Here is a 16,439-nt window from a genome sequence, read left to right on the forward strand (position 1 = left end):
TCGTAGTAGTGTTGACAACTGCTCTTTTAAAATCATTATTTTCTTGCTTCATTTCATATCTTCACAGCATCTTCGTAAATACACCATTGAACTTATAATCTTATATGTTGAAATCTGCAATATAGTGACTCATTTATCTTCCAAAAATAGTCAGACATGATAAAATTTCTAACGTCCCGCTGCAACGCGCGGGAGTTATCACTAGTATATATATATATATATATATACACTCTACATCAGACGTGAGAGAGAATTGCATGACCAGTGCTGTTTGTGCAGGAAAATGAAGAGGAAACAACAAAAACACCAGTAGAATAAAATTTGACAAAGCATTTGTACCTTCCTGGATAGAAATTTTTGTTACAGATCTTTATTGCAAACTTTGGTTGTAGCCCTGAAAAGTCTACAATTGTTTATGTTCCTGAATGCTACCCAATCTGAAACTTGGTCTTTCAAGCTTGAAAGAAAAAAAAAAAAAAAAAACACTATTTTCAGCAAATGATCCGACAGTTATCAACATCCGCAACGAAATTAAGGAACCTCTTGAAGGCGAAAACACGGACAGAAGCAGCGAACGACATTGACTCCAAATTCAACAATGCATCCAAAGAACCCAGCCGATCTCTCTCTTCTTGGCCTATGCACAACTGCAGGCACACCATACACAGGGTTTGGAACCAAGTACTGCTGGTAAGATTGGAGATTAGCAGCATCAGCATCAGTAGCAGACTCCCTATGGTAGTTGGTCTCCGAAGCAATCTCCTGTGATGATAAGCGGGCTTGACCTGAATAGGCCACTTCTGGGAAGAGTGGTGGTGGTGCAAGTGGCTCAAGCCATGAAGGCAGTGGTGGAGCTGAAGGCTGAGTTGAAGAAGAGGAGTGTGGGCAACAGCAGTGATGAAATGATGTTGAGGGAGGGTAGTAGTAAGGCTCGTCTTGGGTCTTTCTCCTCTTCTTCCTCTTCTTTTTTGACCAGAACTTGAGCTTCTTCATTGTCTTGATCATCACAATCACACTATTATCATCTCTTCACAGCTTTGGGAATGGGAAGTGCATCTTTGTAAAGGGAAAAAAAGGTTATTACAGTCAACTGTTTTATGACCGTTGCTTACCCACTATGCTCCAACGGCTCTCTTGCAAGCTGTCATCATCAAAGTTTGAAGTTTACAGACACTATTGTACTGGGTTTATGGGCCAAAAGGCCCAGCATTAACCCACTTACTGGCCTAACAGTCAGCATACTACGTTTAGTCACGAACATAGGAATTTTTCAATGCCATCATAATCTAGCCATATTCGACATCTATCATTGCATCTGCTAACAAAAGCACATATAAAGGTTCATGCAAAGGAATGTAAAAGAAGGACTTGTATGTGAGTATCCCTCCCGTTTGAAATGCATAGGAGAAGAGCCTGGAAATGGAAGAACCTATATATATAGTATATATAGATATATACACACAAAAGTAGGGAGGTAAATGCATCATCTTGAATATAGAACATATTTTGAAGGGCAAAAAACCTAAGGAAAAAAGACAAATACAGGCAAAGACATCACATTCCCCATACTTTTGTGCACAAGGCAAAAGAGGAAGCATAAGTACACAAAACTTCTCAGCCTATTTGAATCCAAACACTTAAGGAAGCAGGCTGATGGTTAAAGTGAGGCTCACTCTTCAAATGTACACTCAGCCGCCCTTTCCATGTCACCACTGATCACCACTGATCTTTTGAGTTACAGAATTGTACCGGTTATTCCAGCAATATCATATGTTGCTGTAAATGTTATCCCATATCCATGATGCTCTTAGCAAAATCTTGAATGACACATTACAATTTCCTTCTCTACCATGGAGCCTCATTTTCTCCAATTTTCAATGTTACAGTGGCGCCATGTGGATATCAGCATTCAGACCCGACAACTGAGGACTGGTCCGCAGTGTTGACTGCCATGTCGTCATGCCTGGGTTTTTTTACTTCATTATTGTCTGTTTTCTTCTTGGTAGAAAGCCTCTTGATTTCCTCCGCTGTACAGATGAAAATCTTTCTTACCATGGTGCAAAACTCACTGCAATGAAAAAAGACATTGATTATAAACAAAACAACACTTCAAAGAAGACACAGAAGGAAGCAGCCATCCTGCTGCAGGCAAGGATGAACACCATTCAGTTCTAGAAGTTTCTAACATAAATTTAGAGTAGAGACATCTGATAGCACAGGTAGTTTAACAATTTCACATCTGATCATTCAAACCCGTTTTAATTAAATTGCATCCAATGTTCTACATTCGTCAGAAAATGGGTTTGAGATTGGTAGACAGAAGAATTGAAAATTGAAATTTACATGTATAGTCATACTTTGTTTCTAATAAGCCACAACTAAAACAACTATTGGAATAAAGCATCAAAATACAAGGGACCACCACTTAGTCCGAGTGGTTGAACTCATTACATATGACCTTCAGGTCACAGGTTCAAGTTCCCCTTCCAAAGCGTGTAAGGGCAGAAAAAGAAGGTAAAAAGTAACTTTGAAATCCAGACAGGAAAAACACAGGACACTTAAACAGATTTTCTAACATATAGAACCTTGAACGAAGAAACTAGAATGAGGCATAAACCATCCTCCAGATAAATTGTCTAGTGTTGCTTACCATTGTGTAAAGCATGTAAATAACTATAAATTAATTAAAAATAGCACCAGTGCAATATAAAATGCACAAAAACACAGACAAAAAAGAAGAGAGAAAAAGAGCAAGTCGAAGGAACTCACTGCCATGGGTCATCCCCCACCATCATCATGTCATCTTCATCATCAGTGTAGACAACCTGCCATTTTTTTGCGGATCCACAAAGATCGCCTTCAATGTCAAACATCTCCTCCAATTTCTTAAGCAGCTCCTCATAGCAATTGTATTGAGTCAAATCAACAGCCCTACCAACAGCAATTCCTTGCATGTGAACCTTCAAAAAGATAAAAGATAATTTTTAATCAAAAAATTGCAATTTGTACGTTATCCGTAAAAGATATCTGCTACAAAATATGATCACACATACCATGTTCCATTATGCACTCATCACAAAACTACGAGCTGCATTAAGTGGTTATCACTAAAAAAGGGACATAGGCTTGAAGAAACAAATGTCACATTGAAGCTTGTAGTCAAGCAACTTTATCATACTGATGAGAACTGAAAATGGTAAGAGAAACAGATGCATATTGACTAAAGTACCTTAGTGCAGCTCCTAATTTGCCTGCTCTGTTTCTCCTGTGGTGATCTCAGGCAGGATTTCTCAGGATCACAAATTGCTGATGGGATATCAAGATGATTGACATTTGATGGTTCTGAATGCTGGTCAGAGTCAGCATATAAAGAAACAACAGGCTGAACATCTCCCACCGTTCCGGACAATGTAGTAAATGGTGAAATTTCTTCTATATTAGAGTGGTCAACAAGCTGAATTCCAAACAGCCTACAGCCATTCCCTGAAACCTGTCTCCTGTCACCAGGATCTTTGTTAACTGCCGGAGAAAACATCTTTGCACTCTCCTCTCTATTAGACCAATACGTTGAATTTGGAGAAACAGCAGCAAGTGAACAATTTGTGTTCAAGCCAAAAGAGTTTGGCATTGTAGCGAAAGCATACTTGGGAGATGAATTGACCATATGTCCATGTTGAGACCCAGAGTATGAAAAAGCCGGAGACTCAACTGGGGATTTCCACATACCTAGTGCACAAAGAGACCAAAGGAAATTTATGACTATATAAATTTCAGAATTAAGGATCCCGTACAGAATGCTATCATACCAAGAACAGGACAATCTGATGTTGGCGATGGTAAAACCGATGGTTTTAACCGCTTGATCTTTTGTGTAGGTTGGGAATTTGAAGGATTAACTGCAACAAGTGGTTCCAGTTCCCAAGGTGACACTCTTTCTGGGCGCAATATTGAAGAAGGTTCATCCCATTGAACCTGAAAAAGACAAAAAGAAAATCACTCACTACTCAAGAACTGAGAAATAATTGATAGGAGGAAATTTGAAAGGATAAAAACCTATATCAACTCAATGTCATAAGTAATTTCAAATTCTACCCAAACAATCTGAAAAGTCAAATTACTGAAAAGGAAAAGCGCAAAATAGAAAGGAAGAAGTTTTTAGACATCCAACAAACACCCTTTGTATGTTAATGACATAAGAAATCTTTAACCTTTAAGGATCGCCATTCAGAATCAGCCCATCCTGAAGATTTATTCTCCCCCACACCAACAATTGTGCCACTGAACCTGCAGTTTAATTATAATAAATACCCCACTTAGAAAAAAGCCACAAAGTAAGATATTGCAATCCTCTTTAAGATTACCTTCGTTCAGGAACTTCCTCACCCTCAAATCTCATCTTGAACCTCATCCCGACAGAAAGCTTATGGTTACGAGCTTCAAGGTACTTGTTGAGACTTACGACAAACTCAGACTGACTTGTTCTGATATATAATGTTTTATCAGCAAGAATAATAACAAAGGGGAAATAATGCACAAAACACAATAATTTGACCATCTGGTCTGCCAAGACTATCAAAAAACTTCTTCCACCTCCATCCCAACCCAGAAAAGAGATGATAACATTTCCTGAAGATTAAAAAAGACAATTAAAAGGGTACCAATGCTTGAAATTAGTTGATATTTATGTTGCCTGCAATGTAAAGAAATGCTAATAAATTTTTTAATAAGGTGAAGAGGTGTTGAAAAGGCATTTTACACTGAACTTTATTTCTTCATTTGATTTGCATGCCCGCCAAACAACCTACCACACTTTCTTTTAGTTCCAGACATTGGTACAAAAGGACTGAATAAAACTATTGATTGCTAAAGGGTAAAAACAAAATCGCAAGTCATCTTGCTGATCTTGTTAGAACTCACAACCCAAGGCCTGCACCAAAACTACAAGTGGAGAATAACTATATTAATAATTCTAGACTTAGAGGAGGAATTGTTTAGTCATACAAATCTAGGGGGAAAATCAGTTCCTAACAGGGCACCAAAAATACTTCATATATATTGCATTATAATGAACAAAGCCTTTAGAGTAATAGTTTTCATCTTATAAAGTATCTAAAAGGAACTGTCCAGTGTCCACCAAATTACCCAGGCAGAATCTTCAACTTGACATGTGTGCATGTGTCTGCAGACTCTGCACGCTAAAATGACTCACATTTTTTCATCTTAGAAAGTATCTAAAAGTATCTAAAAGGTACTGTAAAGTGTCCACTAAATTAACCAGGCAGAATCTTCAACTTGACATGTGTGCATGTGTCTGCACAATGACTCACATTTCCTATCCAGTTTGTGGTGTCCAGATAGATGTCTAAGATGATAGCAATTGAAAGTTTTGCATTTCATGAAAGGCAAATACAATTGGCCATGGAATATTGAGAAGAGGAACCTTGGCTTGTAGAAGACGATGAAGAGTGTTCCAGTTCCAATGGCATGGGAAGCAGTGGCAAGTACCCCAAGATGCATGCTGTGACTAGATATTACAGAAGATGGCATATTTGTCTGCTGTCTCATATGCCTCCTTACTCCAACTCGGAGCTCCCCATTCTCCCCTCTGGAAAAACAATTAACATTGATTAACTGAAGCTATGCTGCAGTGCAGGCAACAAAGTTTTCTAAGCAAAAGACATATTTGTCTCATCATTTCTAATGAAACTCACCTCAGGAATATGAACGCATCACCAGCTACTAGCTTTTTCGAACTAACAAAGACGCTCCACCCAGTTGTAAGAAGATGACGCCTAGGTTGCCCTGTAAATGATATGATGTTAATAACTGAATAATTGCATAATCATAGCAAGTACCATAACAGGGTAGATAATACAGTTATCTCAAGGAATTTAGCACCATCCTTCATAAAAGGCCATGTTACTGGAAACATTAGAAAGAAGTCAAAGAGGGAGAGATAAAGAGATGACTTATTGTAAATTAATTCAAAACTAAATAAGAAATACACAAAAGGCCGAAAAAGAATTTTAGAGAAGGAAAGAAAGGCCATGTTATGCACAAATAGCTTCAATGCCACTAAGGATGTAATTGCAAAACACCTTCAGGGCACGCACAGATGTCATAAGCTATCTCAGCTAAGAAGGTACAATTTCAGTCAGACCCCTTAGCAGCATAATTTTGATTTGCTAAGGCCATTACACTTCCCGGGACTAATGGCATAAAGAGGAAAGATAACGAAAGAAATTGAAGACATTTACTAATTTAGAAATACACAAAACAATCATTAACAGATTTTGAGCAGAGAAAGCAGAGAGGCCAAAGAGGGCATTAGTAAAGCAACACAAACCAAATGCCACCAAAGCCAATTAGAAATTTTGAAATTTGGATCCGCCACTTAGTTGTCATAATGTCAATAAACAATCCCTAACCTCGAAAAATATGACGAAAACGCCATTGATTGCCAGGAAGATCACTTGCAACCAATTCTTGCCATGGTGGTTGCTGGGACATATCCTGAACCAAAAAAGAATGGTTAACACAATACTCAAAAGGGAATCCCAATAAAAATCATGCAGAGTTAAATAAGGTTACAAATTTTGATATCTAAAGCATACCAATGGAGGGAGACAATCATCTGCATGTCGTCGGAGAACAGAGAATCCACCATGGGTGCTGGTGTCCGAAGCAGTAAGCGTCTTGCAAAATGAATGGACTGTACACCTTTCAGGTTCTGGAAGTGGAGGATCTGGACTTGTAACCTCACCTTGCTGATATATGAACGAAAGGAAGATAATAAGTGCAACTGCTTGGACATTATATTGACTAGATGAAAGATTACATACAATACTCCATGCAAGATCAGATGGAAATTTTAAACTATCATGAGTGGGAGAGAAACTCACATGTGCTTCAGGTAGAAGTGTTATTTGAGCATAAACCTCATCTGTTTCTGGTTCAGCCTACACTCCACAGCAAAAGCAACCAGACCAAGAAGAATGTTACGAAGCTAAAAAGCTGATATTCATTGGATAAGAAAGGAAGCACATGTAGGTTAGCAGGAAACTACAATTGTGTTTAGACATCACTTGCCTGACGCTCAACATTAACAACTTTACAAAGGATTTTAGATGGGAGATTGAATGAAGGCATTTGTTGTTCTTTCCCTTGGTGCATTGATGCCTCAAGCTATAAAAATGAGAACATAACAATAAGAATGAAAGCAATGAAATATTATATGACAGAATGAAAGTAGTTAAGAAAATCCTCCACTAGTTAACAATAATTCTAAGCCAATTCCAAGTGTTGTTTATGAAAAAGGGAAAAAACAAAGAAACAATAACCAATGACAAGGCTATTGCAATAGTAGCGGGTCAAGAAAGAGCACAACAACATAGCTTTATCTTACATCGAAGAGAGGCAGTTTCCATGGTTTACACATGCAACTCGAGGTTTCATTGAAGCAACTCTACCACTGAGCCAAGGTTCACCCTTTCCAAGTGTTGAGCCTTTGGTTGGCATTTAGAGGGTGGAATGAGGGTGAGAATCACTCATTCCCTTGTTTGGTTGATTTTGGGAGCATGGAATCCCAAACTCATTCCACCCTCTATCCTCCCTTGTGGAGAATAGCCAAGCTCACCAAAATGGTGAGAATGGCTATTCTCCACAAGGGATAAGAGTTTTAATGTCCAAAAGACTATTCTATCCTTATTTTTATTTTTTAAAAAAGAAAAAGGATAATAAGAAAAAATGTACAATTAAAATTCTCACACTCATACTCACTCTTTATTTCATACCAAATATGGTCATTCTCACACACACTCATTGTCCCACTCACCTCAAGTTACGCTCATCTCACACTCACACACATTCAATTAGGAACCAAATGCCCCCTAAGTTAGTTGTTGGGTGGGATTCACTTAATACGTTAATATCCCAGAAAATGGTAGAATAAAACTCCAAAAGATTAAAAAAGATAGATTTAAATTAATTTAGGCTAACATTCTATGGAAGTATTGCAACTTAATGCAATAATGACTACTCTAAGGCCAAGAGTTGTAACCCAACCAAAACAAGCCTATAAACTGTAGATTTTATTGTAGCATTCAAAGGAAAGATGAATGCAAGTATGCAACTAGAACACCAAACACTTTATGTATGGAAAAAAAAAAATAATTAAGCACTGAGAAGAAGAAGGTGCACAAAAGGAATTACAAGGAGGCTAGACAGAACTCAAACAACACAAAATCTCATTCCAATTTCAAACATCTTCTAACACCACAATGTCATTAAAAAATATAATTCCCATAAATTCTGTAAATTTCGTGTGGGGAGGGGGAAGGGGGTGTGCATCATTTATTTTAGTGCAAAAGAAAAATTTATTCCAGGGGCACACAGTGAGTCTCACTCAAGTAAAGAGTGCAGAGAAGAAGAAGAAAAACAACAGAGAAGGAAAAAAAAAACACAAAAACAAACAAACAAACTAGGAAGGGGTGTCTATAAATAGGAAACTATCAGCTAAAAAAGCCATGAAATTCAAAAGTTAGTGCTTGGTTACTATGGATTAAGAGTTGTCCTCCATACGAAACTCCATTTATCCCGGAAGCTTAAGTTGATGGGGATAACGCATTCCATTTATTTGGATCGATTACTTACCTAATGATCTGCCTCATGTGTAGACCAAACTTATCCTTAAATCTGGGGGGCTCAACGTGAGCTACATTTAATTTTAGCTAGGAGGTGAGTTTAAATCAAAGACCTAGTGTTTGCCAAAGACTCTCATACATACCATGTTAAAGCACCACTTGTCCCAAAATATTGAGCTTCGGAATGATGCATTTAATTATTTGAAATTTTAATCATCAACACTTCAACCAAACAACCAAACCAAACATACCCGCATTAAGCCTTTAAAACACAAGTTCTATCAAGTAGCAAGATATCCCTGAAACTTCACAATACCTGCTCCATGTGACCTTCTGGGAAGTAATATACTCGCTCCCCCACACGAGGGAGAGAAACAAGAGGCCCAGCACAGGCATGCCATAATTCCTTGTAGAGAGCATCGTTGGGATCTATTGTGAATTCAAAGGTGCAATTGGTAGGACACAGTTAGAATTTGGAAGGCAAAATTGTGAAAGTGCTGAGCCACCAAAAAAAAATCCAAGTAGCTCATACAAACAACAATTATCAGAGCAAGCAAAGGCAAAAAAAAAACTATCGGATCTCTATCCATACCTGGATGAATTCCTCCTGAAGAGATATGATTTGAAGCCACAGAAAATGCCATAACAGAACCACAAAGGATCCTATGAGAGCAAAATCAAGCAAATTAAGAAACTACACTACCAATAAATTCCCTCACCAAACCAGAACAAACCTACTTTTTTTTTGGAGAACAGACCTCCTTAACTACAATGCATTTACTTTTACTTATTGTAAAATCTACAAATTGCTTCAGAGTCTGCTAATTCAAAGCATTTAATAATAACAATAACTACCCTTATGTGCCACTGCAACTCTGTTTCGTTCCTTTATTGAAGCCCCAAAACAAGTAATCTTTACCATCAACAACAAAATTTAACATACCACGAAAGAAGTATTTTAACAAAATTCAATTCGCTAGTTACTGTTAAGTACTTCGTTTGGTTAGATAGGAAATTAAAAGGGAAATTGAAAATGAACATGAACGAAAATAGGGATCTGATGAGAAACAACAATTTTGCCCAAGTTTTTCTCAATCACCCACATACAAGAGAGAAAAAAAATATCAAAAGGATAAAGTTGACACCTCCACCCCTCATTTTCCTCCATTTTCCCACAAAGCAAACAGACAAATCTAAGAATACGTACCTCTCGATAACCTCCCACCGATCCGAATAGTCAACAATCGATTAAGGGCTTCACAATATCAGAAACGAGAAGCACTGACTGGATCTCTCTCTCTCTCTCTCTCTCTCTCTCTCTATATATATATATATATACACAGAGACTGCGTATATATATATGCGCAAGTATATATCGTCAATGTCCGGTCGAAGCCGACACGACCACCTCCGCCTCTTTTTCTGTTCTTACAAACTCTTCGCTTTTTCTAATCTACAAGATTTGGTGACTGTAAAACCCGGAATATACTAATTAACTGACTTGCTTTCCATTCTTGTTCCCTCTTTTTCTGGTCAATCAAATTAATTTCAAAACAATTAAATTCAGCTAAATTGAGGTATTCTCGAGGGGGCAAAAAGACTTTTCCACAATTAAATGGGGTAATAAGTTTTTTTATTATTTTTTATTGACGGAATTTATTCATTAAAGGAATAAATAAAGTAATTAATTACAAAGGGAATGGGAACAGTGATCCAATGCGTGCCCCGAGATCCTACAGAACAACCTTCTCTTTCCTCTGTCCCACTCTTTAGGTGCAGGCAATTGACCCTCTATTTCACGATAATTACGACGTCACCCTCCATGTCTTCGGTATCTAAAAAGCACTGTTTTAAACCGCTTGAATCGGACCATAAAAACCGGTGATCCGGCCGCTAAGCCGGCATTATTTTGTTAAAATACTTGTTATGCATTTGATCCGGTAAAAACCACTTGAACCGGACAGTATTCCATTAAACCGCAACCCAGAGAAAACTGCTTGAACCAGCATTTACTAATAATATGATTATTTTATTTATTAATTTTATTTTACTAAGTATAAGCAAACACTATCACCTGTAAAATGTAAATTGTAATAACTAAAAACTAATAACTAATAACAAAATAAACATAACACTATGGGTGTGTTTGGTGCACCATATATTATAGTTTGACAATATATTGTTAAACACAAACAAACAGCAATATTTGGACCCGAAAACCAAGACAACATATTATCATTTTTCAAATTGTTCCATGTTGGACCATTTTGAGACAATTTGAATATCATTTTCCAATTATATCCTTTGACTTTATTTGAACTGACAATATTACCCTTTCAATCATGAGTCACATCATATGACAGTACATTTTCTTTTTTTGATAAATATTACACATTAATTGTAGCAGTTTCTTTTTAATAAAATAATTTTTTACAATTTCAACATTTTTAATTCTTTTATTAGTTAACAATTAAATTTAAGATTAATTTTATAATACTTTAATTTATTTAATATTGTTATTGTTTATTAGAAAATTTTTACAATTTATTTTGCCATTTATTTTAATTTGTTACAACTTAAACGCATAATACTCTTACATGTAATTTACACAACAATTTTAACACCATATATGCTATCACCAAAAGCAACAACAAACACCTACCAACATTTTCATGAACCATATATGTTATCATTTATTATCACCATTTATTTTCTACAATATATGCTACAATATATGCTAATATCAAAATTGTCTGTCAAATGGACCCTATATGCCTATATTACTACAAGTCTACAACAACAGTATAACGTATAAATTATAACAGGTTAAGATAATAAAATAAAAAAAAAACTAAAAACCTTTCCGGTTTCCACTTTCCACTTTCCAAGCCCTAAAAATCTAAAATCGAAAGATTCCAGCCCTCCACCTCCTTCGCGACTTCACTCCAGCCTCCATCAAGTACTCCACGGCTCCATCAAGTATGATGTTGTCTCATCTCGACCTTCGTTCATATCTGTCGTATGTCGTCGCTGTCGTCTGAAGCCTTCACCTCATCTCTGTCGTAGGCTTGTTACCTCAAGGCCCTCAACTCAGTTTTCATGTAAAGATCATAATCAATCCCTAATTAGTTAATTTCTCTACCATAATCAGTCCCTAATTAGTCAATTTTTTTGTTCAGTTATGTTACTAATGTAGTTCTATACTTCTATTACTTATTTTATGTAGGTTATTCAAGCTCAAGCTCTGTTAGAGGATTATAACAATTTGCTCAAGCTTTGTTAAGTGTTAATAGCAGCAGGTAACTTCTTAATTTCTAAATGGACTCCTCTACTACACCTTCAACCAATCAATCCATACCATTAACAAATTCTTCTGTTAAAAGTACTACTAGTATAGGGAAAACTGATCCGGCATGGGGGCATTGTACAGAAATTATTGAAGTGGATGGAAAAAAGTTATGTGCTTGTATTGCAATAATGTGCATAAGGGTGGTGACATTAGTAGAGTTAAGAAACATTTGGCAGAGATAAAAGGAGAGATTGAGGTTTGTAGGAAAGTACCAACAGATGTCCGCTTCCAAATTCAACAATATATTGATGGTTTTGGTGCAAAAAAAAGAAGATACAAGAAATATGTGAAGATAGTAATCCATATGGGTAGGAACAAGACATGGGTTTGGATGATGATGTCCAAGAAATTGATCACCCTCAACCTCATATACCTCCATCTAGTTTTAATGGCACGGGTAAAGGGCTTAGTAGTAGGAATAAATCAGTTGCTAATAAGTATGGTATAGGAGTTTATTTCATGCCAAGAACAACTCATGGAGCTCAGCCCACTATTAAAAGTGTTTTGCAGGGTAAGGATGCTAAAGAGAGGTGTGATATTGCTATATCAAAGTGGATTATTGGTTCTTGTATTCTGTTTAAAGCAATTAATTCTCAATATTTTCAACTAATAATTGATGTTATTGCTAGTATGAGTGTCGGTTATAAGGCTCCTAATTATTATCCTTATCGTGGTTATCTACTTAGCAAGAATGTTGAAGAAGTTAGAAAAGTGATTGAAATTTATCGTGAAACATGGAAAATGACCGGATGCACCATCATGGCTGATGGATGGTCAGATCAATGTCGAAGAACTTTGATTAATTTTTTGATTTATTGTTCAAGATGAATGGTTTTCTTAAAATCTGTGGATGCCTCTGATGCTTCTAAAACAGCAAATTTATTGTTCAAATTGTTTAAAGAGGTGATATTGTATGTTCGGACTGAAAATGTGGTTCATATTGTCACAAATAATGCTGTAAATCATGTGGCTGCTGGAAAGTTATTAGAAAAGGAATTTCCCTTTCTTTATTGGTCTCCTTGTGTTGTCCACTGTATTAATTTGATGTTTCAAGATATTGGAAACCTAGATGAGGTAAATCAGATTATAACTCATGCGGCAAAAATCACAAAGTACATATATAATCATTGCTTTCCATTGCATTTGATGAGAAAGCATACAGGTGGAAAGAGAAATACTTCGTCCAGCCCAAACTCGGTTTGCCACTAATTTCATAACTTTGCAAAGTATCTTAAGCCAAAAGGATGCTTTAAGAGCAATGGTTACATCAAGAGAATGGGCCATTTCTGCTTATGTCAAGGATAGTAAAGGAAAATAGTTTGTTGAAGAAGTCTTGTGTTATACTTTTTGGAACGAATGCACTATAATTGTCAAAATTACCGAGCCACTCATTTGCGTTTTACGCATTGTTGATAGTAACAATAGGCCATCGATAGGCTATTTATATATGACTATCCATAAAAGCAAGGGAGAAGATGATCAAAAGATTTCAGAGAAGGAAAAAAAGGATAGAGCCTTATTTGAAAATTCTAAATGGTCGATGGGATAGGCAATTACATAAAGATCTTCATGTTGCGGGATTTTGGTTAAATCCTAGTTACCAATATAATGGTGCTGAAATGGTGAAACACAAGCACACTATATCTGGACTATTAGATGTCATTGAGATATATTCTCATAACAATTCAGCTTTGCGTAGCTAGTTTTATAGTGAAATGAAAACTTTCAAAATGGTAGATGGAGATTTTGGGCGAAGTATTGCTGTAAGTGATTATAGTACCATGTTTCCAGGTAAATTGATCACTGTTTGTGTATATTTGAAATGCATGACTATGTCCATGACTCTGTATATTTAAAATCTATGACTATGTTTATGTTTATCATGTAGATGAATGGTGGAATAGCTACGGATCTAGTGCCCCGAATTTGCAAAAGTTAGTTATTCGTGTGTTGAGCCAAACTTGCAGTTCTTCCGACTGTGAGGGTAATTGGAGTGTTTTTGAGTGCATTCATACGAAGAAGAGAAATAGGTTGGAACATCAAAGGTTAAATGATTTTATTTTTGTTCACTACAACTTGAGATTGCGACAAAGGTATATGAATATTATATGGTTTTTTGGAAGCATGAATTTAGTTTTTTTTTTCTCTATTGTTTTTACTTTATACAATTTAACCATTGTAACGTTATTTAATTTTTGCAAGAATAAAAGTCGGAATTATGACCCCCTTTGACTTTGACATATTTGAGGAGAATGCTAGTTGGGTGCTAGAAGAAGAGCCACCAAACTTAACACTTAAGGAGCTAGAGACATTTCGTCAAAAAGTAGCATCTTTTACCATCCAAAATAATTCAAATGATAATGGTTAGTTACATAGTTTTATAATTCATTTGTTTTTCTTGATGCTACTCCATTGTTATAACATATAATTGATTTCTTGATGGTGGTTTGGTGCAAAGGAATATGAATTTCTCTCCATATGTTGCAAAGGAATTGATTTCTTGCATGTGCAAAGGAAAGTGCTGTTATAATTGATTTATTGCTAGAATTAGTCATATGTACGTTTTTATAATTTATATATGTATACTTTTAAGTTCTTGATCGTTTGTTTCTCTCTTTTAGGGCTCGACCAGGCCCGGCCCAACTTTTTTGGGCCCAGACCCGGTTTTGATCTTCGGGCCTCGGGCCGGGTAGAGTGGGAAAATGAGGCCCAGACCCGGCTCGGGCCCGAAGCCTGAGCCCGGGCCTTAGCCCTTAACTTTTTTTAAAAAATACATATTACTTATAATTGATTAATGTCATAATTCTACTTTAATTTTTATACAATTGAACAATATTTTATAGAGGGTGAAAATTGCATCGTATATACTATATATACATCCCAACTAGGTTGGCACCTATATACAATATACTATCAATCATTTGCATCTCTCATTTCTTTGATTATAAATGCATAATTATTTAGCTACACATACAATTTAATATTGATGATTATTCTTCAATCTTAAGTAGCAACGGTAGAACTAACTTCAATCCATTCCGGTCTTGATAACTTTAAGTTGTTAATTTCTTCAGTAAGTTCAGCTTTGCGTATATGTTCTCACAATCTTTGATTTGTCAAACTCCAATCTGTAAGGCAGACTAATGCGTCTACAGTTGTTGGACCAAGGCTGCTCCGAGTTGTAGACATAACTCTCCCACCTGCATTAAAAGCTGCTTCTGATGCTACGGTCGAAACTAAAACGGTTAGTATATCACGAGTCATTTTGGAGAGTAAAGGGTACCTGCCCTGTTGTACCCTCCACCAGGCTAATATATCAAAATTAGGATTATCATCAAAATCAATCACAGATTGATGAAGATACATTTTTAATTAAGAAGTTGGCCCACTAGATGATGTAGATGAGTGAGTTCATCTACTTTTTAGCAATTGAAATCCTCCTAAGAATCTAGACGAAGACAAGGAAGAAGAACTCGAACCAGTAACATTTTGTGGTGTCCTATGCTCTCCTAGTTGATTTTTGTATTCATCATACAATTGAGTCAAACAATTATTTATTTCATTCATTTGTATTTTGACTTTTTCTTGATCATTAGCATATAATGTTTCTAACCATACTTCTAATACTTCAATCTTACACCTAGGATCCATAACCACAGCAATACTAAATAAAATTGGTAAAGGATCAAAATATTTTGAAAATTTTTCTCTCATTGCTGCCAAAGCATTTTTAAAAGCATCAATTTGTGAATATTTATCAAATGTCATACAAATATGTGTTAATTGCATAAGCACTCGACTAGATGTAGGATAATAAATTGAACAAAATATCTTTGTAGCAGTATGAAAAACATCTAAAACATCTCTAATAACTTCAGCAATTGTCCAATCATAATCACTAGGTACTTGTAAATTTGAACTACCATATTTTTCTTTCATTTCTTCGTGAAATAAATCTACGACCCTCCTATATTTTATTGCCACGTTTAATAGTAAATATGTTGAGTTCCATCTATGAGGCACATCTAGTGGAATGTTTCTCCTTTTCATGCGTAATTTTACACAATAATTTTTAAACATTTCGTATCTGGATACTGATGAATTAATGCATAGTACAATATTTCTAGTTATGTAAAATGTGTAAACCATCTTGAACTATCAAATTATAAATATGAGCACAACAACGAATATGAAATAAGTTTCCACCTACAAGTAGCGTAAGATAGCGTCTCATTGTTCTTTGAGCAACTTCATTATTACTAGTATTATCTAGTGCAATATAAAATATTTTGCTACTAATGCCTAAGTATTCAAGTTCTTGTAGAATTAAATTCGATATCGAGAATCCAGTATGAGGGGATTCTAACATTTTGAAACTAATTATTTTTTTATTCAAATTCCATTCATTATCCATATAATGGGCTGTCAATGATAAATAACTCATTTTT

The 16,439-nt window shown here is 35.9% G+C and overlaps 2 protein-coding genes across 2 annotated transcripts; both read right to left on the reverse strand.

Moving 5' to 3' along the window:
* Window positions 1–315: 315 nt before the first annotated feature.
* Window positions 316–1,044, reverse strand: LOC119984405. Its single transcript, XM_038828326.1, has one exon. The coding sequence runs from the start codon at window positions 1,003–1,005 to the stop codon at window positions 532–534; it is 474 nt and encodes a 157-aa protein (XP_038684254.1). The 5' UTR covers window positions 1,006–1,044; the 3' UTR covers window positions 316–531.
* A 372-nt stretch (window positions 1,045–1,416) lies between these two features.
* Window positions 1,417–10,119, reverse strand: LOC119984404 (auxin response factor 1). Its single transcript, XM_038828325.1, has 15 exons — window positions 9,850–10,119; window positions 9,235–9,305; window positions 8,959–9,071; window positions 7,090–7,185; window positions 6,903–6,959; window positions 6,615–6,767; window positions 6,429–6,513; window positions 5,712–5,802; window positions 5,441–5,605; window positions 4,362–4,481; window positions 4,209–4,284; window positions 3,807–3,972; window positions 3,230–3,726; window positions 2,770–2,960; window positions 1,417–2,068 (listed from the first exon to the last, which is right to left on the reverse strand). Exons 2-15 carry the CDS (start codon window positions 9,284–9,286, stop codon window positions 1,903–1,905), a joined length of 2,028 nt encoding a protein of 675 aa, XP_038684253.1. The 5' UTR covers window positions 9,287–9,305; window positions 9,850–10,119; the 3' UTR covers window positions 1,417–1,902.
* Window positions 10,120–16,439: the final 6,320 nt, after the last annotated feature.

Source organism: Tripterygium wilfordii, chromosome 18 (assembly GCF_013401445.1).
Source record: "Tripterygium wilfordii isolate XIE 37 chromosome 18, ASM1340144v1, whole genome shotgun sequence".
NCBI lineage: Eukaryota > Viridiplantae > Streptophyta > Magnoliopsida > Celastrales > Celastraceae > Tripterygium > Tripterygium wilfordii.